This window comes from Meles meles, chromosome 5 (assembly GCF_922984935.1).
Source record: "Meles meles chromosome 5, mMelMel3.1 paternal haplotype, whole genome shotgun sequence".
Lineage (NCBI taxonomy): Eukaryota > Metazoa > Chordata > Mammalia > Carnivora > Mustelidae > Meles > Meles meles.
Window position 1 is genome coordinate 100,970,527 of NC_060070.1, and position 26,344 is coordinate 100,996,870.

The 26,344-nt window shown below is 42.6% G+C and overlaps 2 protein-coding genes across 3 annotated transcripts in view; one reads left to right on the forward strand and one right to left on the reverse strand.

The window, feature by feature from the left end:
* The window catches only part of CILK1 (ciliogenesis associated kinase 1), a 61,117-nt gene extending 51,793 nt beyond the window's left edge, over positions 1-9,324 (reverse strand). The window contains exon 1 of the mRNA XM_046005125.1: positions 9,053-9,324. The gene's annotated coding sequence lies outside the window, so the exon portion shown is untranslated. The remainder of the gene's footprint in view (positions 1-9,052) is intronic.
* A 3,314-nt stretch (positions 9,325-12,638) lies between these two features.
* Positions 12,639-26,344, forward strand: part of FBXO9 (F-box protein 9) — a 36,891-nt gene continuing 23,185 nt past the window's right edge. For both annotated transcript variants that reach the window (XM_046005027.1, XM_046005028.1), the window contains exons 1-2: positions 12,639-12,889; positions 16,064-16,147. In XM_046005027.1, the coding sequence (XP_045860983.1) occupies positions 12,887-12,889; positions 16,064-16,147 (87 nt within the window). In that variant the 5' untranslated portion in view covers positions 12,639-12,886. The remainder of the gene's footprint in view (positions 12,890-16,063; positions 16,148-26,344) is intronic.

Sequence of the window (26,344 nt, forward strand, 5' to 3'; positions counted from 1 at the left end):
TTGATGCGGGCCCAATATGTTCTGGGTCCAATTTCTTCCTTTTCCTTTACAGAATAGATAGCAGAGTATATAGAGAGAATAGGATACAAAATACACATCATTTGTAAGATAGCAGTTTGATCACTTAAATCGGTTCTCTCAGGATTTGCTCAGTCTAGTCCAGATCCCACGGGTAGAGCCAAAGGCACCAACCCCTGTGACCTGGAGTACCTCTTGGTCCTTAGGTTTACTTTCTATGCAGTCGGGATATTGGGTTTGATGAAGTGAGGCGGTTGTCTGCTCTAATGATCTCTGATTCTGTGACTCTGTGTCAGGATTCAAGTTAGTTTTGTCTAAGAAAGAAGAAGGGGGTGTTGCTCAGTGGCTCAGTTGTTAAGCATCAGCCTTCAGCTCAGGTCTTGATTTCAGGGTCCTGGGATTGAGCCCCGCATTGGGCACCCTGCTCGGCAGGAAGCCTGCTTCTCCCTCTCCCACGCCCCCCACTTGTGTTCCCTCTCTCAAACAAATAAATAAAATCTTTAAAAAAAGATTAAAAAAAATGGACCCAGTGTTCCTACTTTTCCCGTCACACACATAAGAGCTAGTAAAGGGAAAGTAGCCCAGAGTGACCCTGTCCGCTATATGACATCTCTCTATTAGAGGGGGACAGTGCCTCACTGTCTCAGCCAGGCCCCCAGATCAGAATCTACTCCTTCCGTTCCCTTAGTCCAGCTCAAACATCACCTCAAGAGCCTCCCGTTCCACAATAGCTCTCTACCCCAGCCACCACAGTACCCTGTCCCCCACTCACTGCCAGCCCGTCCCTGGGGTCAGTGACACACAGGCCTGCCCTCAGGATCGGCAGCGACACTCGCCGCGCTCCCTTCATCTCTGCCCTCGCACCTCACATTCCACTTGCACACAGTAGGTACTCATTGTTCGTATGATCAAAATTTGAATTTTAGTCTTTGCTATTTATTTCCTGTACCAACCCTGGTAAGTATCTCCCAACACAGCGCTATTTCCTCACGTGCGACGTGATGATCATCAAATTGTTCGACCTGACTGGAAATGCCCTGGAATTCTAAAATGGAAGAGCAGTAAATACCACAGAAAGGCTGACGCCGGCAGGCCGCCAGGGTCCTCCCACCCCAACGCTGGAATTACTGCGTCTCAGGAAATCACAGAAAGGCCTCCTCAATGTCATCAGCTCAGGCCTTTGGCCTTTGGGCAAAGCTGTACTCAACAAACACAAACATACATCTCTTTTTCGCTTGTCGAGTTCTGGCAAACCTCTGAAACCAATGTCATAGTTTCTCTGTCTAGGTGACATTGGGGAAAACCTTCCTGCCACCCGCCCCAATTCCCTCCCCTCGGCTTCAATCCTCAGCGGAGGCAAAGAACATCTGCTCGTGGCCAGCAGTGCATACCCACTCCCCTGCTCATTCCCAGCCCGCAGAACAGGCTGAGGGCAAGGACAATGGGAGTCCGTTCTTCAGTCTGCATCTCGGACCGTCATTGAGTAAATGTCACAATTACTAATTCTTCAAGAGAGAACACAGAAAACTGTATACAAACTTGGTCTAACCTGGGAATTGCGGTTCACCGGCCCTGCTAAGTTCAGACCCTTCTGAGCAGCTTTTCTCCCTCCGCCTTAACCGTGTTACACTTAATCTTATGTGTCCTCCTAGGAAAGCTGAATTATGTGCAAAATCATTCAATGGCCCTTCTCACGGCACTTCAGAGCTCCATTTTACTTTATCCTGCAGGTAACAGCGCATTGTACTCTGGGTCCAAATAGTGTCATAACTTTGCAAGAGTTAAGTTAATACTGTTAATTTACTTTAAAAGGGGTACTAAAAATAGCACATCTGTGTTTATATTTTCCTCTCTGGGGCCTAATCTTTCTGCCCATATTCATTTCAGCAAAAACATCTTCTAAGTACTTTGCCTCTTAGGTTAGCGCTTTTTTCTGCCTTGGGGACAGCAGCTCGAAGCTAGAAGGCCAAAGGAACCTTCTTTACGTGAAATTTGCTTTGTTTTTACTGAAGATGATTTTGGCTACTGCATCAACTGGAGTGAGGGGAGAAGAAAATTAGCTAGCTGGTATGCCTCTGCTATTCCCCAGAAACTGCTCAGGCCTTTCCCTCCCTCTCCTCCTTCAACCCCACTTCTGAGCAAAGAACTCCTCGTGCACCAGGGCCCTCAGTAGCACGACTTCCCACTGCTTCTCCTACAGGACCAAAGTGCTCAGGCCTTGAACCAAAAAAAGTCTTTGGTCACTTGGACATTATTTCTAAACGAGGGCACATCACTATAGGTGGCCCGTGGGGACTGTGAGGAGCTGAAGTTAGCGTGAGATGCTGAGGAACAAGAGGAAGAATAACACTCCGACTTATGTGAAACTATGGATGAGATGGGGGACAGTCCCCCCAGGCTTAACAATAAAGGCTGTCATAGGTGACAACAGTCCAGCATGGAGGCCTGCCTGAGAACCACCTGATGACTGATGGGGGGCAGGGCAGGCTGAGGTGAAGATAGAGGAAGTGAACGAGAACACACGGTGTAGCTCAAGGGCTGTGCAAATCTTGTAACTCAGGGTCTGATCTCACTCAACGGAAGGTGCTTCACTATCACACACAATGAACAAGTCAATAAAACATATCAAAGAGGTAAAGACTTAATATAAAAATAAAACAGGGCAGGGGTCAGCGAGCGTCTTCCATGAAGGGCTAGTAAATATTTTTGGCTTTGAGGGCTATGTCTCTGTCACAACTACTCAACCCCCCCAGTGTAGCCCCAAAGCACTCACTCAAACACGGTATGTAAATGAATGGGTTGTGTTCCATACAGTCGGTGTAAAAAAAAATGGGCAGCAGGCAGAATATGCCTACAAAGCACAGTTTGTCTACCCCGAAACAGAGGAAATCTGCACATAAACAAACATTTTAGCCCTCTCCACATAAGCCTTGTGTACCATGGGGTTCTAGGGGTTATGGCGTTACACAAACTGGGTTTCTCCTGAGACTATAAATATCTTGAGGGCAGAATTTTTCTTCCGTTCCTCACTCTAGTCCCAGCATCTAGACAGGGGCCTGGCATGCAGTTGGCACAAAGAGCTGCTCACAATAAGCATTTGCTGAATGAATGAATGAATGAGCACATTACGGGTCTGGAAAGGGTAATTTTTCACTATTGGTGATTTTCCTGCACCACCGACCTCATTCCCACTGCATATTCCATCCTCTTGTGCCTCCCTTCTCTGCAAGCTCGGACGACTATATGGGGGCCAGAACATGCAAATTATGAATCCTTCTACGAATTTTTACATAAATGCATGAAAACATTTGTTTTTCAATAGCTAAAATAACACACAGGAATATGTACCCTTTTTCTCAGTTTTGTCTGAGTTAAATCACTCTTTAATAAATTTACTGTCAGAGCAAAGGCAGTGTCCAAGAGGCCCAAACCATTATTATCTTATGGGAAGTACAAGTTCATGCAGACAGTAACCTTCATGACATTGTTAAGTATGTAGTTGGACATTACACCGTAATACTTTACCTTGGGCTCTGGGACATTATCTTCCATAGTAATGATAAGGGCAGCCACTCGCTATCAGCACTTTAGCACAGGTCATATTACACCTACAGAAAGGTAAAATATGACTCACCTTGATCTCTCCTCACAAATATGGGGCTCTCACAAGCCCTTGGCCATTGCTGTACATTTATCAAGTGGCTACTAAGAGCTCCAGGTGACATGGTAAAAGTACCAAAGGAAATGCAAGGCACTACTGTGGCCCTCCCATTTCAAAAAATTGAGTTAAGACAACAAACTTAAAATTCTGGAAAAATTTAAGGTATAATTTAAAATTTAAAATATTTAAATATTTTAAATATTTAAATATTAAAAATATTTTTTAAAAAATTTAAATATAACCCAATGCCAATCAGTATAGACTGAATGCTAACTAAGTTCAACAGGACCTAAATTCAACACAGATATAGCATAAAGTGGAGAAAACTTTAGACTACAGAATTAGATTTTTTTTTTTCCTATAAGGGACTTTAACGATGATCCAATGCCTTCATTTTACAGATGAGACCTGGAGACCCAATTAATATGAATGGAATCTTGGGACGCCTGGGTGGCTCAGTTGGTTAAGCAACTGCCTTCGGCTCAGGTCATGATCCTGGAGTCCCGGGATGGAGTCTGCACATTGCGCTCCCTGCTCAGTGGGGAGTCTGCTTCTCCCTCTGACCCTCCCCCCTCTAAGCTCTCATTCTCTCTCAAATAAATAAATAAAATCTCAAAAAACTATGAGTAGAATCTCTGTTATCCTCAGAGTAGCACATCTTTTAATGTGTGAATGTAACAAGTTCTAATAGTCTTTTTTTTTTATTTTTTTTTATTTTTTTTTTTTTAAAGATTTTATTTATTTATTTGACGGAGAGAGAGATCACAAGCAGGCAGAGAGGCAGGCAGAGAGAGAGGAGGAAGCAGGCTCCCTGTGGAGCAGAGAGCCTGATGCGGGGCTCGATCCCAGGACCCTGAGATCATGACCTGAGCCGAAGGCAGCGGCTTAATCCACTGAGCCACCCAGGCGCCCCTCTAATAGTCTTTTTAAAGTATATAACTGTATTGTTAATCCTGAACCAGATACTAAAAAAAGGGGGGGGGCAGATGATGTGCTTTCTTCAAACTCGGAGACAACTTCACAAGTCCACTCATACGGGGCTTCATTTCACCTGCACAGGTGAGCCAGACCACAAGCACTCTTTCTATGAAGGTTTCGACTTTCAAAGCACAGTGAGTCAGGCACTGACTCGTGCCAGGACACTTCAGTTTCCTTGCAAGGCAATCAGGAATGGAAGCTTTCCACTGGGCTTGAGTAGCTCCTTAGGATCGGCTGCAGACTAGTATTTTCCTAACATCACACAGCACCTAGTAGGAGCAGAGAGGGTGAGTTTGGATGTCCACATCAACCTTCCTTACCATCTTGAGAAGACCTGTGCTGACGCTCGTCGTTCTCTGGCTGCAAGTAAAGACACCTCCGATTTTTTCCTGCCGTAGCACTCAGGACTGTAATGCAACTTGCCCACAAAATGACTCGCTTTACCAAATTGCTTTTATGAGGTAATTTTCCAGAACACATGTGTATGGATAACATCAGAGCTGTTTCGGGGTAAGCAGAGTCACAACCTAGGATAGGGTGGCATCGTAACCCCCAAACAACGTGTGTGTGTGTGTGTGTGTGTGTGTGTGTGTTAATCAGCCTGTGTACTCCTCTGCACGTTCTCCTAGCCGCACGCGCTGAGGTCTGCAGAGAGGAGATTTCTAGTCCTCCACTCATCCGTCCCTCTCAGGACGCTGTGGCTGGCAAAGATAGCCAAGGAGAGAATTTATAGTTAAGGGAGAGTCTCCTCACAGGGTGACAGATCAACATACACAGAAAGGTCACTGCACCCAGAATTCTGCCAAGAAAGCACCAGGCAAGGAGTTCTGCCATTAATAAAGATGCTCACACACACCCCACAAGCAGAAAAATAGAAGGCCTAGGTACAACTCCAACTCAGCAAGATCCCAAAAAATGAAACGGAGGCGCTTTCTGCAAGAGAAGCAGGGAGAGGAAACACACACACATGCGCGCGCGCGCACACACACACACACACACACACACACACACACACAACTAGAAGACAGTAGTGTTCCTGGCAAGGTTCAGATGGAAAAACAGCAACAGATCCCAGAAGCAGAGCTGCAGCCAGGAAGAACCTCAGCTCAAGCCATGTTAAGTAAGGTCAGGATAATGCTCAGGGAGGATTCACTGCACGTCTGTCTGTCCTCTGGGCCTCGGGGCTGAGCCGTGACTTGTAGTTTACTACAAGTCAGTCAACTAATACCCACCAAATAGGTCCTAAATGTTCAGGCCCCTTGGAGTCACTGAATCACTGGGGGATGTAGGGCGGGGCCAACCCTATATAGATACTATAGACCATCTTCACACCACCCCGGGGTGAAAAGAGGGGAGGAATGGCCCCTCTTTTCAAATCGAGGTAATCCCACCAGGCCGCAGGAATAATCAGTGCCCTGGGGCCCTGACCTCAATTCTGCCTGACTCCAAAGCCCAAGACATCACACTACTGTGCATAAACTATGGCTTCTGCCCTGAAGAGGCTTAAAATAACCTAAACCAATTAGAGATCAATGCAGCCAATATAATGAAGGATTAACAAACAAGTATCCTCCCTCTCCCACTCCCCCTGCTTGTATTCCCTCTCTCGCTGTCTTTCTCTCTGTCAAATAAATAAAATCCTAAAAAAAAAAAAAAGGACTTTAAAGAAAGAGGGTGCCTGGGTGGCTCAGTTGTTAAGCATCTGCTTTTGGCTCAGGGCATGATCCCAGAGTCCTAGTATAGCGCCCCACATCGGGCTCCTTGCTCAGCGGGAAGCCTGCTTCTCCCTCTCCTGCTGCCCTGCTTGTGTTCCCTCTCTCACTCTCTCTGTCAAATAAATGAACAAAATCTTAAAAAAAAAAAAAAAAAAAGACTTTAAGGAAAGAGAAGAGAGGGGCCCCTGGCTGGGTCAGTCTGGAGAGTGTGGGAGTCTTGATCTCAGGGTCACGAATTTGAGCCCCATGCTGGGTGTAGAGATAACTTAAAAAAAAAAAGCTTAAAAAAAATAAAGAAAGAGAAGATAAATGAGTAGTTAGAGAACACGTTAGGGAAGGAGGGTGTGGGATCCTTCTCAAAGGATGGGTAAGATTTGCCCAGGAGAATGGGGAAGAAGGGGGGTTTCTAGGGGTGCAATCTAGGCAGTGACACTGCAGTAGGAAGGAGCCTGGCCCCCTCAGCAGGACAGCCAGACCAAGCCGCATAGAGCAGGGGACAGGGACATATGCTGAGCTGAAAATAGGATTTGGATAGGAGGGGTGAGGCCTGATTATGAAGGTTTTGAAAAATCAGGCAAATTATTTTAGACCTGAGATAGCACATGGAGAGGAACCAGGAGAGAGCTGAGGAAGTGATAGTTTAGAAAAATTAGATGGACAGGGGCACCTGGGTGGCTCAGTGGGTTAAAGCCTCTACCTTCCGATTAGGTCATGATCCCAGGGTCCTGGGATCGAGCCCTGCATCGGGCTCTCTGCTCAGCAGAAGCCTGCTTCCACCTCTCTCTCTCTCTCTCTGCTTGCTCTCTGCCTTGTGATCTCTGCCTGTCAAATAAATAAATAAAATCTTTTAAAAAAATTAGATGGACAAATGCTGAAGAGAAGACAAAGAGGAACGTCTCATTCATTCATTCATTCATTCATTCAGCAAACTGGTACTGAGGACTTACTAAGAGCCAGGCTTGGGTGGCCAGCTAAGAGACTCTTCCAGTCCTCCGGAGAGGAAGGGTGAGGTTCTGGATTAGAATATGGAGGAAGGGATTGGTATAAATCACATTTCAAAGGTCTTGGTGACTCACAGATACAAACGATGAAGGAAATGAAGGAAAAGATGGTTAAAGATAATTCCAAAGGTTCAAGTTTGACATGATTTTCCATCTTTATTGGGAACCTCAAAAGCCACTAAGAATAAAACAATGAACGTATAAAAAGTGCTTTGTTGGTGCTGCATAGTCAACAAAACCCCCAAAGACCTGTTCTTTATCCTGGGAGCTCGTTTACAGGTAGTCTGTAGGTAAGAAACTTCAGTGAGAAAAACCACTTCTGCGTGAGTAAATGCTGAGTTCCCTTGGCAAGGAGCACAGACCTCTGCCTACTCAGACAGGTTCCATCAATCCTCCAAGACATCCCCCTATCATCTAAAACAAAACCGATCTCACTAGGAGAGGGCTGCCCACTCATGCCCAGCCAACAGCTTTGACTTTGGAGAAGGGGCAAGGCAAAGTGGACAGAGGGTAAACAGAAAGTAGGCAGGGTCCCTAGGGGGCTGGACCTTAGGGAACAGGGCAGTAGTACAGGACATCATTTTAAACAGAGGATCCCAGCACTGCTCTCATTTCTACACCCACTTTCTAGCGTTTTACAATTATTGGTCCTCAGATAGATAGGAAGACCTTAAAGAGTCTTTACCAAATTAAAAAAAAGGGGGGGGGGTTCTTTACCAAATTGCAGCTCTTTGTCCAGAAACTATTTCAAATGTGCATATCTATGCATACATTAACTCCTAGTACAGTTAGCATATGTCTGAGACACAATTTCTTATAAATTTATATGTTGACTACACAAATTTCAAGCTCATTTTAATTTTACATTCAGCAACAGTACAATTCACTGTTAGGGCACATCCTCAAAGCCTACTCACTGAAAAATGCAAGAAATGAGAAGTCTAGCTATGAAACTTCTATTGCTACGAAGAGTGCCCCGGGCCAAAATAAAAACACAAGTCTCAATACCTTGGAGAAATCTAGACTTATGCAAAATTCAAGGCAGTATCTTCTCGGCATAGCCCAGCTTTAGTAAAAGCAGATCTTTACTTAATTATAAGCGGAAATGAATACCCTCTTCCGCAGAATGCCTTAAACTACTTTTATATTTAAAAGTAAAAGCCCTCAATGTCAGTGTCCAAGTCAGACTTGAAAAGGCACATTACAAAAGAAACGGCTGCTCTGGGGAAAAAAATCCTTCAACACCCCTCTCCTAACATCTACTCAGGTTCGTAAGAAGAAATCAGAGCAGAAAGAAACCCAGTGAAAAATGGTTGCACGTAAATGTGAGAGGATTCCTGCTAAGACCCCATGTGGGACAGCCACAGGCCTAGTCAGGAAAATTCCAAGAACAAGTCCTCCACATTCTACTAAGGGGGCTTCAAACCCGGCACCGGTCTTTCCCCTAACACCGAAAGGTAAACACCCATCAAAATCTTCCAGACTCCGAGCAACCCGGAGTTTCCAAGCCAAGAGGGAGAGAGCCACATGACCGCGAGACAAACTACAGCCCATGAGCCTCTCCCTCTCCTTCCAGCCCCTCGTGGGGGCCCCAGGTAGGGGTCCCCCCACAGCTCCAGTCCTTCACCCCCTGTGACAGATCTCCCGGCAGAAGCCCCTAAATCCCTGGCCCCACTTACTGGCGCCGCGAACCCAGGCGGGGGCCCGCCCCTGCGGTGAGCGCAGCTCCTCGGCGACTGGGGCGCAGCGGCTCGCAAGGGAACTGGGAATGGGGGCGATCCCTGCTAGGACAGGCCGAGCGGTCCGTGCAGGGACGCCCGGGAGGTCCGGCGAGTCGCACGGGCCGCGCAGCGCATGGTGGAGCAGCAGGAACCCGGCCGCTCTCCAGCCTCCCGCAGAAAAACAAACAAAAGGCAGGGAGGCTTCTAGCGGGGACAACCGGCCGCTTTCCCTGGGAAAAGTTACCCTGCAGCTCCCCTCGCTGGCCCTGCGCGTCCCTGCACCGAGTCCAGGCCGCCCAGGGGGCGCCGAGCCGCGGCGCTGCGCTCCCCGCCGGGGCGCACCGAGCCCAGGGATCCCTGCGGCCCGCTGACCGCCCGTGCGCCCCCCAGCTCCACCCGCACGCATTTTTGCAGGTCGGCTGCCTCAGGTACCCAGATTTAGAAATGGAGGCTGTGGGCGCAGGTTCTGAGTACATTTCATTACAGGTAATCATGGTGAAAACCCTTTCCCGGCTTTCGAAAAACGTAACCGGGGACGCACGACATTGTGAATGCAATCCATGCCCCTGAAACGTACACTCCAACACGGTTAAGATGGCAGATTGTGTTCGTTTCCCCGCAAGAAAAATATTTTAAAATAAAAACGCAACGGATTGTCCCGTTCGCGTTCATGTGAGCTGGAAGAGTTCTATAGTTAGCAACTTTAGTTTGAAAAACTGGATTGTTATCCAGGTGGGAAACGGACTAGATATGATGTACGCAACAATTGTCCTCTGTGTGTAATTAGTTATGTGTAACCGAACGCTTGTGTGCTAAACACACTTGTGTCCTAAATTATACTGTAGACATTATCTTAAATCACCAGAACATACAAGGACTGGTTCTGGAAGTACCTTGAGACAAGAAACTGATTCAAGGCTCCCGATTTAAATTCATGTAATTGCCCCCACGTCTTTATATTTTTCAGAACTAGTTTAATGCCCATAGCGGAGGGGGCAACTTTAGTTCGAGGCATTAGAATCATCTGAGGACTTGTGAAAACAGATTGATGGGCCTTATTCCCAGAATTCTGGTGTTGATGCTTCTGGTCTAGGGAACTGTACTGCCATAAGCAACACAATTTTAATCAATAAAGCAATAGCCCATTTACACACTGCGGATCTTTCTCTGAGTTTAGATTCTCCAGCTCATCACCATATCAATTTTCTCTGCTTTTATTTTTGAATTCTAAGAATTCAGCATTGTTTTTTCCTAATAGAATCTATAACAAAGACCTGAATCCCTCTCTCTTCTTGCTCCTATTGAAGAAACCCAAAAGATACAAGATTTCCTGTCCCAGAAGGGAAAGGATCATCTGGCCACTTGGGAAATGTATAACATTTATCTATCTTTGTGTTTACCTATATGACACCCAAACCATATGGTAAATGAAAACTGAAAGTCTTTATCAATGAAAAGACAGGAAAACAAGAGGGGTGACCTAATAAATTATATTCTGCTCCCATGAAAGGTGATTTTTAAAGTATCTAAAATTACCAGTTGTCCAAGCAAGTCTACCCAGCAAATATAGGGACTCTCTTGTTCTACCTTTAACAAGGGTCCACTGAGCTAGTATGTGATTCAGGTCAGGAAAATTATAATCCTGTAAACATAATATGATAGGATAATACAAACCTGAAGTATAGTGGATACAGGGGATATTGGTCTAAAATAGAATATTCGTAACTGAAATATAAGAGCATTTTATTTATTTATTTATTTATTTTAATTTTAATTTATTTATTTGACAGAGAGAGAGACAGAGAGCACCAGCAGGCTGAGCAGCAGCGGAAGAGGGAGAAGTAGGCTGCCCACTGAATAGGGAGCATGATTAGGGATGGATCCTAGGACCCTGACACCATGACCTGAGCTGAAGGTAGCTGCTTAACTCACTAAGCCAACCAGGTGCCCCCATAACATTTTAATAAAATAGGTGTTTAATTTATCATTATGAATACTAATTATTATTTTAAGGTTTATTGTTAATTAGAATAGAAATCATCTGTATTGATTAACTAAGATATCTTAAATTAGCATTCAACATGTTTAATGAAATGGAGTAGTTCTGAAAACATTTCAATACCTCATTGTTTATTTGCAAAACTGATTTTTTTTTGTGTTCATGAGTCACATATCACTTTCTTCTATAAATCCTTACATCTGAACTTCCCACCCATTTAAATTGGAAAATCTAATTTTAAAGAGGTCATTGGGAGGAAATCATCCTTAAAAGACTAACGTTTCCTTTAAAAATTAAAACTGTTGAGTTTCTTGGCCTTCGTTAAACATGAAGTTCCTTTTACTAGGTAGCTGATTTAGGGAGCAATAAAAACACCTATCTGCAGGGTGGATCCTAATATTAAAAGAAAGCAGTTGGGTTTTCTTATTGTAGCTCAGCATTCCCCCCCCCACACACACACACTTTTTTACTCTTTTTTTCTGCCGAAGATGTATTGCATTTCTAGTATCTCCAGAATAAAGTAATGGATAATAGATGTAAACTCTGGGATCGATGAACTCATTCTTGGAAACCTAATCACTGCGAGTACCTGACACTTGGTAGAAATCGTAGAAACTCAGTAAATGTTTGCCAAACGAAGGTATGAGGCTGTAAGACTGTAGGTTTTCACAGAGCATGCAAACTTCCGTACTGATAATAATGTAAAATGTGGAAACATAATAAATTGCCTGATAAATAAGGGTGTCTTCTTATCTTCTTAGGAAACAAAGTCAGGTGTTTGGGCTTTAAGAGGTGGGGCTAGTATCGCGGGATAAGTTCCGGCACTCTAAAAGGAACAGCTGACTACAAATCCCAGAGTACCTCCCGGGCGCCGTCTCCGCAGGACTCGGGTTTCAGGGCCTTAGGAGCCCCAACGTCTTTCAGCGGTTGCATGATGGGATCTATAGTAAGACATGCTTTGCGGGGCATTTCTCTTGCTTCTCTCCTGAGCCTATCTTTTCCTCAACCTCCAGATCCGTGCTTTCAAAAAGTTTAGCCATTCTAACAGCCTGTGACTGTACTGGAGTTTCGCTGTTTCCCCGCATTCCCGGCGTGGGACTCTGGACAACCTCGGAAAAGCGTACTAGCGACCTCCCGAAGCACCAAGTTCAATGCTCTTTAAGGGTTGTTCGCCTTAGGGTCTCAACCCTAAATTTTCAGTTATAAACACTTTTTAGATAATTATAGTTCAAGTTTGCATAAGGGGTCACCGAGACAAACACGTGGGTTGAATTTCAGGTCAACAAATTGGTGACCCGATAGCCAATACCGCGTCGCGCACGCAGTAGGCCCACGCCACCGACCCCTCCACTAGGCGGCGCGCGCGGGGCAGGTGAGCCGGGAGGCGCACGCACGCAGTGGCGGTACTGCGCACGCTCAGTGCGCCAGCACAGGTTTCCGCAGTAGAGGGGGCAGCTACGCCGCGGCGTCCGGGCTTTCCAGAGGCGCCGACGCTCTGGTGTCCGTACGGTCCTCGGCCTCCGCTGGCAGCGGGCGTCCCTCCGCTCCGCGACTTCCCGGCCGTGGCTCTAGCACGCCCGGATCTGGCCCCCTGCCCCGCGAAGATGGCTGCCGTACGCCGGGCCCGCAGTTACTGCCGCTGCCTGGTGCGCTTCTCCGACCGAGAACTCTGCTAAGCCCCGTTGCAGCAGACGGGCAGGAGTAGACACCCGGACACCCAGCGCACCTCCTCGGGGGAGCGGTGCAGAGGGGGCGCGGAGAGCCCCTCAACCGCGGCCGGCTGCCCCGCCAGCATGGTAACCCGGGAGGGGGGGGACTCGGAGGGAGGGATACTGCGAGGAGGGAGTGCGGTGTGCAGAAGGGGGTAGGCCTGGGAGGAGCCCCGAGAGAGCGGGAAGTGGAGACTGGGAGGAGTGGGAACTCGGCCGCCACCCACTGTAAGGCCCTTGGCCTGAGCAGCAGTGGAGCGGGTGCCAGCCCTGACCGCTCCCCGCGGTTCCTTCCTGCCGAACTCCCCCCCGCCCCCCCGCGGCCCGGGGTGGCGGGGACCCGAAGTGAGGAAGAGCGGGTGTGCAGGAGAGCAGAGAAGAATGCCTTTTCTTGGTTCGCTGAGGACAGCGAGCCAGTCTTACTCTCCTCTAGGGATTTTATCCAAAGCAATGAGGATAGGTTGAGGTGAGCCGTAGCAGGTCTGAAACTGGCGGGCGGGGAAGGGGGGAAGCCTTGGCAAACGGAGACACTTGTTGATTTATTCCCCCTCCGGAAAGCAGTACCCACGGAGAAGCCGTTCAGATCCTTTAAGGAGTCCTGGGATTAGGACGCACCTGCCCCGTGACGCGTCCTTGCCGAGGGTAGGATGTTGGCAGGCGGTCCTGGCCTTGTGGGATCAGAGGGATTATGTCTCATCACTGAGCGGTGAGGGCCTGAGCAGCATTAGTGCGGTCCAAATGGAGAGGGACTGAGTTAAGCTCCAGAAATTGACAACGCAAATTCCATGGGACTGTTGCATGCTGGAATATGTAGTCTCTGCTCTATGCTACCTTTCTTTGGCTTTGAATAAATTTCCCATCTGAGAAACTAATCTCTAGCTAGGATTAAATGAATCGAGTGTGAAGTGATACCAGACTAATGAGTTCATTACAGACAAGTGGATGGCCGAAAGAATTTATTAAGTTAACCTGGAGGATAGAAAAAGCAGTAATTGACTGTGCCCTTCAACTTTCGGAAGTGGTTCTCTGACCAGGATTAAGCACTTAACTTCTTATATTTCATTAATCCTGTTTGTAAAACAGGAGTAAAATGATGGAGATGTGAACTGCTCACGCGAAAGGTGCTGTTTATGCCAGACTCAGTTATGAAAAATAACGTGAAAACCTCTGGGTGACAGCTGGGGACCTATTTATCTCAGTTGGTATTTGAGTTGGCAAAATGTAAAACCCCCAATTTATTGTGATTGTACTGCCAGAATTAAAGTAATAAAGGATTGGAATTCAGTAATAGCAGGAATTCAGGGGAGAAGATGATTTCTGTATTATTGATTTCTCATTTCTTTTCCTCATCCTTGAGATATGCTTAATTGGTTAATTCGGGCATTTTTTTTTTTTTCTTGAGCACTTACTAGTAGCCTGGCATAATGTTAGACCCCCAGCACAATATTAGATCTTCAGTATAACCGGATCAAATCACCAAAGGTGATTTATGGTAAACTTTTTAAATCATAGATTCTCATATAAGAAAAGGGACCTCAGAGGTTACCACATCCAACACCCTTTCTTTACATGTGTAAAAGCTGAGGCCTGGACAGGCTTTTACTATAACTCTAGCAATGTGTTTGGCCCTCTGAGATTACAAATTTATGACTGATCCTTGTTCCCAACACACTGACTCTAGGGAAGAGACAAAATGTCAATACAAATGTTAGTTGCTGTGATAAAAGCACAAGTTTTGTAGGCAAACAAAGGCAATTCAGAAGACCAGATAGTCCTTTTTACTGGGATAGTCCCTGACTGGGACCTTGAAGGACGAGAAATAGCCAAATGAGGAAGAAATTATTCCAGGTGGAGAGAGCAAGCCGCATATGCTAGAGCTTGCTGCTGGAGAGAGCAGAGAAAGCTGTTGAAAGAAGTCACTTAGGCATGACTGCTCTGACAGAGCTAGAAGGCTGAGTTACTAAGGGGATACCCTAGAGAGCTCAGGTCCCCACACATTAGCTGTACTTAGAGTTTACAGTAATAAATCAGCCTCTTACTGGAGAATGGAAAGAGCCTTTTCAGTGGGATCTATTAATTCAAAGTCCTTCATTATTATTTTCCTATTAGTAGGAAAACTTCCAGCTTAGATACTAAAAATATGTATTTGGTGATACATTAATGCTTCATTTTTCCAGTTTTCTGGAAATTAATTCAGAATCTTGGCCTCTTTCATTTATTTTTTCATTAATTTATCCTTTACAATATGCCTAGCACTTAACTTACACCATCTAGTTCAAGTCTCAAAGGCACCTCTGCTCTGAGCCTGGTGGTCAGAGATAAGAAGCAGGGCTTATTTATGTTGCTCTGTGAAGTACTGCACGTCCATCTGGTGGCCAAGTTCAAAAATGTGTGTTAATATAAATGTTTTTGCCCTAGAAACAAACTGCAATGAAAATCTACAATTATAAACTTACATCTTTGGAACAAGTGAAATTGGTTTTATAATTTCTTACTTCTGACCCTCAGGTCATTTCCCCTATTGCTACATTATAGGACTGAACACATGAAGTGTTGAGCAAGTCCCATTTGTTAATAAGTCTGTTAGCCAACACACTGACCTGAGGCAACATGTCATTTTCCTTGGAAGGTAGGATTCAGTTTAATTTAGCAAACATATGTTGAGAATACAAGAATAAAATGCAAGGAAACTGACCTGAAACTTGTACTAAACGCCCCAGGCCATTGCACAGTAATTTTAGTCCGGTTTTATTCCACTTTAAGTCAATTCAATATATAAAAACCTGGGTTTGTGAAATGGAACAGCCTTCTTTACAAAAACATTCACTATTACATGTCTTTGATTAATGAGCTTTCCTAGGACATTTAAAATAATAAATGGACAAAAGTCATATTCACATCTTGGTAACATGTCAGTCGTGTAAAAGGAAGGACATCCAAATATGGGCTAAAAATAGTCAAATTTTAAGTGATCCATGAAACAGAAACTACTTGCTGAGCGCTGTGCTGCTGCTACATGTTATTTTTTGAAGCAAAGTTGTTTTAAATCACCTACCAGAACATTTTAACCAGAGCCCAGTGAAGTTGTTTATTCTACAGGGTTACTAAAGTATCAAATCATTAAACTTCAGCTGTGAAGGAGATACCTAGAGAGAAGCAACTAAATATTTCATTGGGCAGGTAGCTCAAGGAAATGTGGATTACAAAGGGAAACTGATGTTCGCATATTCCTGATGATTCTTTTTTTTTTTCTCCCCTCAGGCAGAAGCTGAGGAAGATTGTCATTCTGATACTGTCAGAGCAGAAGATGATGAAAACGAAAGCCCTGCTGAAACAGATCTGCAGGCATGTTTCTTCAAGTGTATATTTAATTCTATTCCATTGCTTTCCACCCATAAGCAAAAATTGGTCTTCCTTAGGAAGATTTATCAGTTCTTTATTTTTTAAAATTACGTATGTATTTATGTACATAAGTACATACCCCCAATATGGGGCTCAAACTCACAGCCCCCAAGATCAAAAGTCACATGCTCTTCTGACTGAGCCAGGCAGGTGCTCCAAGATTTATTGGTTCTTATTTGCATCGAATTTAACTGTATTTTCTTTCTTTCTTTTTTTTTTTTTTAAAGATTTTATTTATTTGACACAGAGAGAGAGATCACAAGTAGGCAGAGCAGCAGGCAGAGAGAGAGGGAAAAGCAGGCTCCCTGCTGAGCAGAGATCCTGATGCAGGGCTTGATCCCAGGACCCCAAGACCATGACCTGAGCCGAAGGCAGAGATTTAATCCACTGAGCCACTCAAGCGCCCCTTAACTGTATTTTCATATTGGCTTACAGAATATGTAAATTAAAGCTGTGTTACAGATTTTTTTTTTTAAGATTTTATGTATTTGACAGAGAGAAAGAGATTACAAATAGGGTGAGCAGCAGGCAGAGGGAGAGGAAAAACAGCGGGGAGTCCAATGTGGGACTCGATCCCAGGACCCTAGGATCATAACCTGAGCCGAAGGCAGACACTTAACGACTGAGCCACCAAGGCGCCCAGACTTTCTTTTTTTTTAAAACCATTTGTCTACATGTCATTATAGTATCGTTGGCTGTATTCCCCATGCTGTGCTTTTCATCTGTGACTTATTTATAATTTTTTAAATTTATTTTTAAAGATTTTATTTATTTATTTGACAAACAGAGATCACAAGTAGACAGAGAAGCAAGCAGAGAGAGAAGCGGAAGCAGGCTCCCCACTGAATAGAGAGCCCAGTTCGGGGCTTGATCCTAGGACCCTGAGATCATGACCTGAGCCGAGGGCAGAGGCTTAACCCATTGAGCCACCCAGGCGCCCAGATGTTGAACATCTTTTCATGTACCGGTCGGCCACTGTCTTTTTTTAAGAAAAATGTCTATTCAAGTCTTCTACCCATTTTTTTTAAGGTTTTTTTGTTTGTTTGTTTGTTTTTTGACAGATTACAAGTTGGCAGAGAGACAGGCAGAGAGAGAGGAAGGGAAGCAGGCTCCCCACTGAGCAGAGAGCCCCATGTGGGGCTCGATCCCAGCACCCTGAGATCATGACGTGGGCAGAAGGCAGAAGCTTAACCCACTGAGCCACCCAGGCGCCCCCAACCCATTTTTAAGGGATTATTTGTTTTGTTAGTATTGAGTTGTATAAATTCTTTATATATTTTGGATTATTTGCAAATCTCTTCTCCCATTAGTGGTTGTCTTTTTTTCTATTGATGTTTCCTTTGCTATGGAGAAGCTTTTTATTTTGATGTAGTCCCAATAGTTTATTTTTGTTTTTGTTTCTCTTACCTAAGGAGACATATCCATAAAGATGTTAGTAAGGCCAGTGTCCAAGAGATTACTGCCTGTGTTTTCTTCTAGGAGTTCTGTGGTTTCAGGTCTCACATTTAGGTCTTTGAGTTTCTGTTTGTGTGTGATACGAGAAAACGGTCCCGTTTCATTCCTTTGCATGTAGCTGTCCAGCTTTCCCAGCACCATTTATTGCAGACTGTCTTGTCCCCCTGGCGTATTCTTGCCTCCTTTATTGTAGATTGACGATTTAAGTGTGGGCTTATTTTTGGGCTCTCTCTTCTATTCTGTTGATCTTTGTATCTGTTTTTGTCCCAGTCTCATACTGTTGTGATTACCATAGCTTTGTAGTATATCTTAAAATCCAGAGAGTTATGATACCTCTTCAAACTTTGTTCTTTCTCATGATTGCTCTTCAGGGTCCTTGGGGTTCCATATGAATCTTAGGATTATTTGTTCTAGTTCTGCGAAAAATACTATTGGTATTTTAGCAGGGATTGCATTGAATCTGTAGATTTGATTTGGGTAGTGTGGGCATTGTAACAGTATTAATTCTAATCCATGAGCATGGCATGTCTTTCCATTTATTTGTATTGTCTTCCATTTCTTTCATCGGCATCTTATAATTTTTAAAATACAGCTCCTTCACCTTTTTGGTTAAGTTTATTCCTAGATAATTTCTTTCAGGTGCAGTTGCAGATGGGATTGTCGTCTTAATTTCTTTTTTTGCTACGTTGTTCTTAGTGTACAGAAATATAGCAGATTTCTATATATTCATTTTGTATCCTGCAACTTTATTAAATTCATTTATTACTGAAATAGTTTCATGATGGAGCCTTTAGGATTTCCTATATATATCTGGAAATAGTGACAGTTTACTCCTTCCTTACCAATATGGATAATTTTTTAGTTATTTTTTTTTCTTAGAGATAGAGAATGCACACGTGTTTGCGGGTACAGGGAAGAGGGAGACAGTCGCAAGCAGGCTCCGTGCCCAGCATGGAGCCTGCCACAGGGGCTTGATCCCATGGCGCTGAGATCATGACCTGAGCCAAATTCAAGAGTTTGACCGACTTAACCAACTGAGCCACCAAGCACCCCATGGATACCTTTTATTTCTTGTTTGATTGCTGCCACTGGCACTTCCAGTACTATGTTGAATGAAAGTGGTGAGTGAGCATCCTTGTCCTGTTCCTGATCTTAGGGGAAAAACTTTGGATTTTTCACCACTGAGTATGATATTAGCTGTGGGTTTGTCATATACGGCCTTTATTATGTTGAGGTATGTTCCCTCTAAACCCATTTGTTCAGAGAGTTTTTATTGTGAATGGATGCTGAATTTTATCAAATACTTTTCTGCATCTGTTGAGGTGATCATACGGTTTTTATACTTCCTCTTGTTAGAGTGAAGTATCACATTGATTTGCAGATATTGAATCAGACCTTTGCATCCCTAAAATAAATTCCATTGATTGTGGTGCATGATCCTTGTAATGTATTACTGAATTCAGTTTGCTAATATTTTGTTGAGGATTTGTACATCTGGGGTCATTGGATGACCTGTAGTTTGGCCTGTAGTTTTCTTTTATTGTAATTTTCCTTTTCTTTGTGGTGTCACGGTAATGCTGACCTTGTAGAGTAAATTTGGGAAATTTCCTTCCTCTTCTGTATTTGAAATGGTTTGAGAAGAATAGGTATGTATTCTTCTTTAAACGCTTGATAGGAAAAAAAAATGGTTGAAATTCACCTGAAAAGTCATCCATTCTTGGACTTTTGTTTGTTGGAGTGTTTCAATTACCAGATCAAATGTTAGGGTAATTGATCTGTTCAAATTTTCTGTTCTTGATTCAGTTTTAAAGACTATATTTTTCTAGGACTTTATCCATTTCTTCTACTTGTTGTCCAGTTTGTTGGCACATACTCTTTCATAATATTATCTCGCAATTCTTTGTATTTCTGTGGTGTCCGTTATTATTTCTCCTCCTTTATTTCTGAAGTTCCTTGAGTTCTGTTTTTGTTTTGATGAGTCTGGCCAATTTTTTTTTCTCTGAAAAAACCAGCTCTTCGTCTCATTGATTCTTTCTGTTGGTTTTTTAGTCTGTTTCATATATGTCTGTTCTGATCTTTATTATTTCCTTCTTTGTACTAGCTGTGGGCTTTGTTCTTTTGTGGTTTCTTTAGATGTCAGGTTAGATTTTTTGAGATTTGTCTTATTTCTTGAGTAGAAACTTGTATCACTATGAATTTCCCTTTTAGAACTACTTTCAACTGCATCCCAAAGATTTTAGACCATTGTATTTCCATTTTCATTTGTCTCCCATGTATTTTTTTTTATTTCTTCCTTGATTTCTTTGTTGATTTTTTGGTTGTTTAGTAATGTGTTATTTAGTCCCTTATGTGGTTATTGTTTTCCCTTGTAACTGATTTCTAGTTTCATAGTGTTGTGGTCAGAGAAAATGCTTGATAATAATTTCAAACATTTTATTTTTTATTTTTTATTTTAATTCCAACATAGTTAATGTACAGTATTATATTAGTTTCAGGTGTACAATATAGTGATTCAACAATTCCAGACATCATCCTGTGCGTGATCACTAGAGCAAGTACACTCCTTAACTCCCATCACCTATTTCACCCATCCTCTCATCCACTTCCCCTCTGGTAACTATCTCAAACTTTCCAAATTTATTGAGACTTATTTTGTGGCCTAGCATGTGATCTGTCTTGGAGGGCATTTCATTTACACATGAAAAATATGTGTATTCTATTGATTTTGGTTGAAATGTTCTGTATGTATCTGTTAAGTCCAGCTGGTCTCCTGTGTAGATTGATTTTTTTTTTTCAGTATCGATTGACTTTTGTTTCCTTATTGTTTTTCTGTCTGGATGATCTGTCCATTGATGTAAATGAGGTGTTCATGTCCCCTACTATTATTGTGTTACTGTCCATTTTTTCTATGTTAATTTTTGTTTTATATATTTAAGTTCTCCTATATTAGATGCATAGGTATTTGTAATATATCTTTTTTTGGATTGATCCTTTTATCCGTTTCACACTATTATATAATACTTTTCTTTCTTTTCTTTTTTTAAAAGATTTTATTTATTTATTTGACAGAGATCACAAGCAGGCAGAGAGGGGTGGGGAGAAACAGGCTCTCCGCTCAGCAGAGAGCCCGATGCGGGGTTTGATCCCAGGACCCTGAGATCATGACCTGAGCTGAAGGCAGAGGCCCAACCCACTGAGCCACCCAGGCGCCCCAAGATTTCATTCTTTTTAATGGCTGAATAATACTCCAGTGTCTATTTATACCACATCTTTATCCATTCATCAATTGATGGATATACTTGGGCTGCTTCTGTATCTCGGCTGATGTACATTTTGCTGCTGTAACCATAGGGGTGCATGTATCCCTTTGGATTAGTGTTTTTGTATTCTTTGGGTAAGTACCCAGTAGTGCACTTGCTGAATTGAAGAACAGTTCTATTTTTAATTTTTTGAGGAACTTCCAAACTGTTTTCTACAGTGGCTGCACCAGTTTACATTTCTACCAACAGTTCCTTTTCCTCCATGTCCTCACTAACATCTGTTGTTTCTTACGTTGTTGATTTTAGCCATTCTGATGGTGTGAAATGATACCTTATTGTAGTTTCGATTTGCATTTCCCTGATGATGAGTGATGTTGAGTATCTTTTCATGTGTTTTTTGGCCATCTGGATTTTTCTTTGGAATAATGTCTGTCTTCTCATTTTCAAATTGTATTCTTTGGTTTTTTGGGGGTGTTGAGTTTTCTAAGTTCTTTATCTTTTTCGGATACTAACTGGTTCTTAATTGTGGATATGTCATTTGTAAATATCTTTTCCCATTACACAGGTTGCCTTTTAGTTTAGTTGATTGTTTCTTTTGCTGTGGAGAAGATTTTAATTTTATTTTTTTAAGATTAATTTATTTTAGAGAGATAGTGCATGGGGGAGGGGCAAGGAAGTGGGGAGAGGGAGAGAAATTTAAGCAGCCACCATACTTAGTGTGGAGCCCAATGCAGGACTTGATCTCACGACCCTGAAATCACAGCCTGAGGTGAAACCAAGAGTTGGACGCTTAACTGACTCTGCCACCCAGGTGCCCCAGAGCTTTTTATTTTGATGTAGTTCCCCAATAGTTTATTTTTGCTTTTGTTTTCCTTAGCTCAGGAGACTTATCTAGAAGAAAGTTGGTATGGCCAGTGTCAGAGGAAGTACTGTCTTTACTCTTTTCTAGGGTTTTTAAGGTTTCAGAGCTCATATTTAGGTCTTTAATCCATTTTGAATTTATGTTTGTGTAGGGTATAAGAAAATGATGCAGTTTCCTTCATTTGCATGTCGCTATCCAGTTTTCCCCAACACCATTTGTGAAGAGACTATTTTTTTCCCATTGGATACTCTTCTGCTTTGTCAAGGATTAATTGACCATATAGCTGTGGGGTTTTCATATATGGCCTTAATTATGTTGACATATGTATCTCTAAACTTACTTTGTTGAGGGTTTTAATCATGAATGGATGCTGTACGTTGTCAAATGCTTTTTCTGCATCTGTTGAAACGATTATATGGTTCTTATCCTTCCCATTATTGATATGATGTATCACATTGATTGATTTGCAAGTATTGAGCCACCTTGCAACCCAGGAATAACTCCTACTTGATTGTGGTGAATGATTTTTTTTTACTGTATTGTTAGATTCCATTTGTTGGTTTCTGTTGAGGATTTTTGTATCTATGTTCATCAGGGATGTTGACCTGTAGTTCTTTTTTTTTTTTTTTTCCCCTTTTTATTAATTTTTTCAGCGTAACAGTATTCATTCTTTTTGCACAACACCCAGTGTGTAGTTCTCTTTTTTAGTGGTGCTTTTATCTGGTTTTGTTATCAGGGTAATGGTGGCTTCTTCAAATGAATTTGGAGGTTTTCCTTCCTCTTCTACTTTTTGGAATAGTTTGAAAAGAATAGGTATTAATTCTTCTTTAAATGTTTGGTAGAGCTTTGTGCAGCAGCAGTATTAAAGCCAATGAAGTTTATCTTAGGCACAATTATTACTAACTAAATGTTTGGTAGAATTCCCTGTGAAGCCATCTGGTCCTGGATTTTGTTTGTTAAGAGGTTTTCTTTTTGCTTTTTCTTCTTACGGTTTCTTTGCTAATTATCAGTCTGTTCAATTTTCTTTTTCTTTTTCAGATTTAGTAGTTTATGTATTTAGGAATTTATGCATTTCTTCTAGATGTCTGTTGGCATAATAGTTTTTCATGATATTCCCATAATTGTTTGTATTTATGTGGTATTGGTTGTTATTTCTCCTCTCTCCTTTGTGGTTTTATTTGATCCTTTCTCTTTTTTTTGATAAGTCTGGCTAGAGAGTTATCCGTTTTATGGGTTTTTTTTTTTTTTTTTCCAGAGACTCTGCTCCTGGTTTCATTGATATGTTCTATTGTTTTTTTTTTTTTTTTTTTAGTTTCTTTATCATTTATTTAGGCTCTAATCTTTACTATTTCCTTCTTTTTGGTTTTAGGTTTTGTTTGTTCTTTTTCTAGCTCCTTTAGGTGTAAGGTTAGGTTGTTTATTTGAGATTTGTCTTCTTGAGGCGACCTACGTTGCTATAAAGTTACTTTTTAGTACCAATTTTGCTGCATCCCAAAGGTTTGGACAGTTGTGTTCTTGTTTTTATTTGTTTCCATGTACTTTTTAAATTTCTTCTTTTATTTCCTAGTTGACTCATTCATTGTTTAGTATCATGTTATTTAATCTCCATGTATTTGTGGTCTTTCCAAATCTTTTCTTGTGTTTGACTTCTAGTGTCATCATGTTATGGTCAGAAAAGATGCACGGTATGACTCCACTCTTCTTGGCATTTGTTGAGGTTTGTTTTCTAGGCTAACATGTGATCTATTCTGGAGAACGTTCCATGTGCACTTGAAAAGAATGTGTATTCTTTCTCATTTTGCATAATTCTTTTTTCTCTTCTGTTCAGCTTTATTACTTTCCATTATTCTGTCTCCTAGGTCATTGATTCGTTCTGTTTCTTCCAGCTGCTGTTTGTTCCATCAAATGTGTTTCTCATTTCGTTTATCGAATCCTTTTTCTCTGTTATTCTTTATCTCTGTGTTAATGACTTCACTGATGTCTTTTACTCTTCTTGAGTCCAGTGAATATCTTTATGATCATTACTTTATTCTCTATTTATATTTATTTATTTTTAATTTTAAATATTTATATTTATTCTCTATATCTCTATGATCATTACTAAATCTCTGTCAGGCAAGTTACTCATATCTGTTTCACCTAAATCTCTGGCCATGGCCTTGTCCTTTTCTTTCTTTCTTTTTTTTTTTTTTTTTAAAGATTTTGTTTATTTATTTGACAGAGAGATCACAAGTAGGTAGAGAGGTAGGCAGAGAGAGAGGAGGAAGTAGGCTCCCCTCTGAGAGAGAGCCCAATGCAGGGCTCCATCCCAGGACCCTGAGACCATGACCTGAGCCGAAGGCAGAGGCTTAACCCACTGAGCCACCCAGGTGCCCCTGTCCTTTTCTTTCATTTGGGACAAATCCTTCTGTCTTTTCATTTTGTCTAAGTCTCTATGCATGCCTCTGTGTGTTAGGAAAGTCAGCTGTGTCTCCTATTCTTGAGGGTGATGGCCTTATGAAGAAGAGGTCCTGTAGTGCTCTGCAGTCTGGTGTCTCCTGTTCCCCAGGGCCTGGTGCTTCAGGGAGTGTCTCCAGTGTGTGCTCTGTGCACTCTGCTGTTGTGTCCTGGCCGCTTTATCCTTCAGGCCAGTCTGCAGAGGCTCCTTTGGCTGTTATGGGCAGTGTTTGGTCCCTGGCCTGAATGTGTTGCATTTTAACCAGGTATGCTCTGGTCTGCTTATGAAACGACAGCTGTCACCACTGCCACCAGAACTGAGGCCCTATAAAACTCCTGGGTCAGGAAACATGGTGTGAGCAGGGGTTTGGGCTGCACTACTGGGGAAGAAGGGGCCTGCCACAATGGGACTGAGGCAGTTGTGAATGGTACCTGTGGATCATGGGGTGGTGGGGTTTGGTATAAGCAAGTTAGGTAGCAAGTGTCCACACTGTGCTCTCCCCTGTGTGCTAGTCTGTCTCTAGCCCTTCTCTGCACCTGCGACTCCCTCCCCCCTGCAGTGCCCGTGATCTCTTTCTCTCCCAAGCTGTGTCTCCACGCTTCCTATCTTCTTTGATGTTGCGTCTTCTCTGCCATTAGTTGTGGAGTTTGTTCTGCCAGTCTTCAGGTCAATTTCTGAAGTGTGTAGGTGGATTTGATAGTTATCTAGTTGTATTGGAAAGATGAAGCAATCCTAGTGTCCTCCTAATCTGCCACCATCTTTCAGACTCTGAAGTGAGTCTCTTCTGGGCAGCATATAGGTGGGTCTTGTTTTTTTATCCATCCAACACCCTGTCTTTTCATTGGAGCATTTAGTCCATTTACATTTAAAGTACTTGTTGATAAGTATACTCTTACTGCCATTTTGTTCTTTGTTTTTGGGGTTTTGTAGCTTTTCTCTGTTCCTTTTTTCTTCTCTTGCTGTCTTCCCTTGTGACTGATAGCTTTCTTTAGTGTTATGTTTAGATTCCTTCCTCTTTATTTTTTGTGTATCCATTACCATGGGTTCATTTATCACATCCTGTGCATGTACCAGTCTGTGTTCAGTTGATGGTCACTTAAGTTCAAATGCATTCTAAAGCACTAAATTTTCATTACCCATTCCCTGTTCTTTGTATATGATGTCTTATTTTACATCTTTTTAGTTTGTGTATCCCTTGCCTAACCTTTATGGATATAGTTGATTTTATTACATTAGTTGTTCACCTTTCATGCTGGCTTCACAAGTGTTAACCTACTACCTTTACTGTATGTTTGCTTTTACCAGTAAATTTTTTTTTGTTAATATCTTCTTCTAGATCTGACCTTTTCTTTCCACTTACAGGATTATTTTTAACATTTCTTATAAGGCTGGTTTAGTGGTGATGAATTTCTTTAACTTTTTTCTATCTGGAAAACTCTCCCCCGTTCTGAGTATAGCCTTGCTGAGTAGAGTATTGGTTGTAGGTTTTATTCCTTTTAGCACTTTGATTGCAGCATGCCACCCCCTTCTGGCCTGTGAAGTCTGCTGAAAAATCAACTGATAGCTTGATGGGGTTTCTCATATAGAACTGTTTTCTTTGCTGCTTTTAAGATTCTCTCTTTATATTTTTTGCCATTTTAATTATGGGCCTTGGTGTGGACTTACTTGGGTTCATCTTGTTGGGGTTCTCTGTGCTTCCTAGACCTGGATGGGTATCTGTTTCCCTCTCCAGATTAGGGAATTTTTCAGGTATTCTTGCAATGAGTTGTTGTCCCCGCCATCTGGAACCCCTATAATACAAATATTACTACACTCAGTGATGTTGCTGAGGTCGCTTAACCCATTCTTTTTTTTTTTTAAAGATTTTATTTATTTATTTTACAGAGAGAGAGATCACAAGTAGGCAGAGAGGCAGGCAGAGAGAGAGGAGGAAGCAGGTTCCCTGCAGAGCAGAGAGCCCGATGCGGGGCTCGATCCCAGGACCCTGAGATCATGACCTGAGCCGAAGGCAGCGGCTTAATCCACTGAGCCACCCAGGTGCCCCAACCCATTCTTTTTTATTATTGTTTTTCCATTTTGCTATTGAGCTTGGTCGCTTTACATTACCCTGTCTTCTGCATCACTGA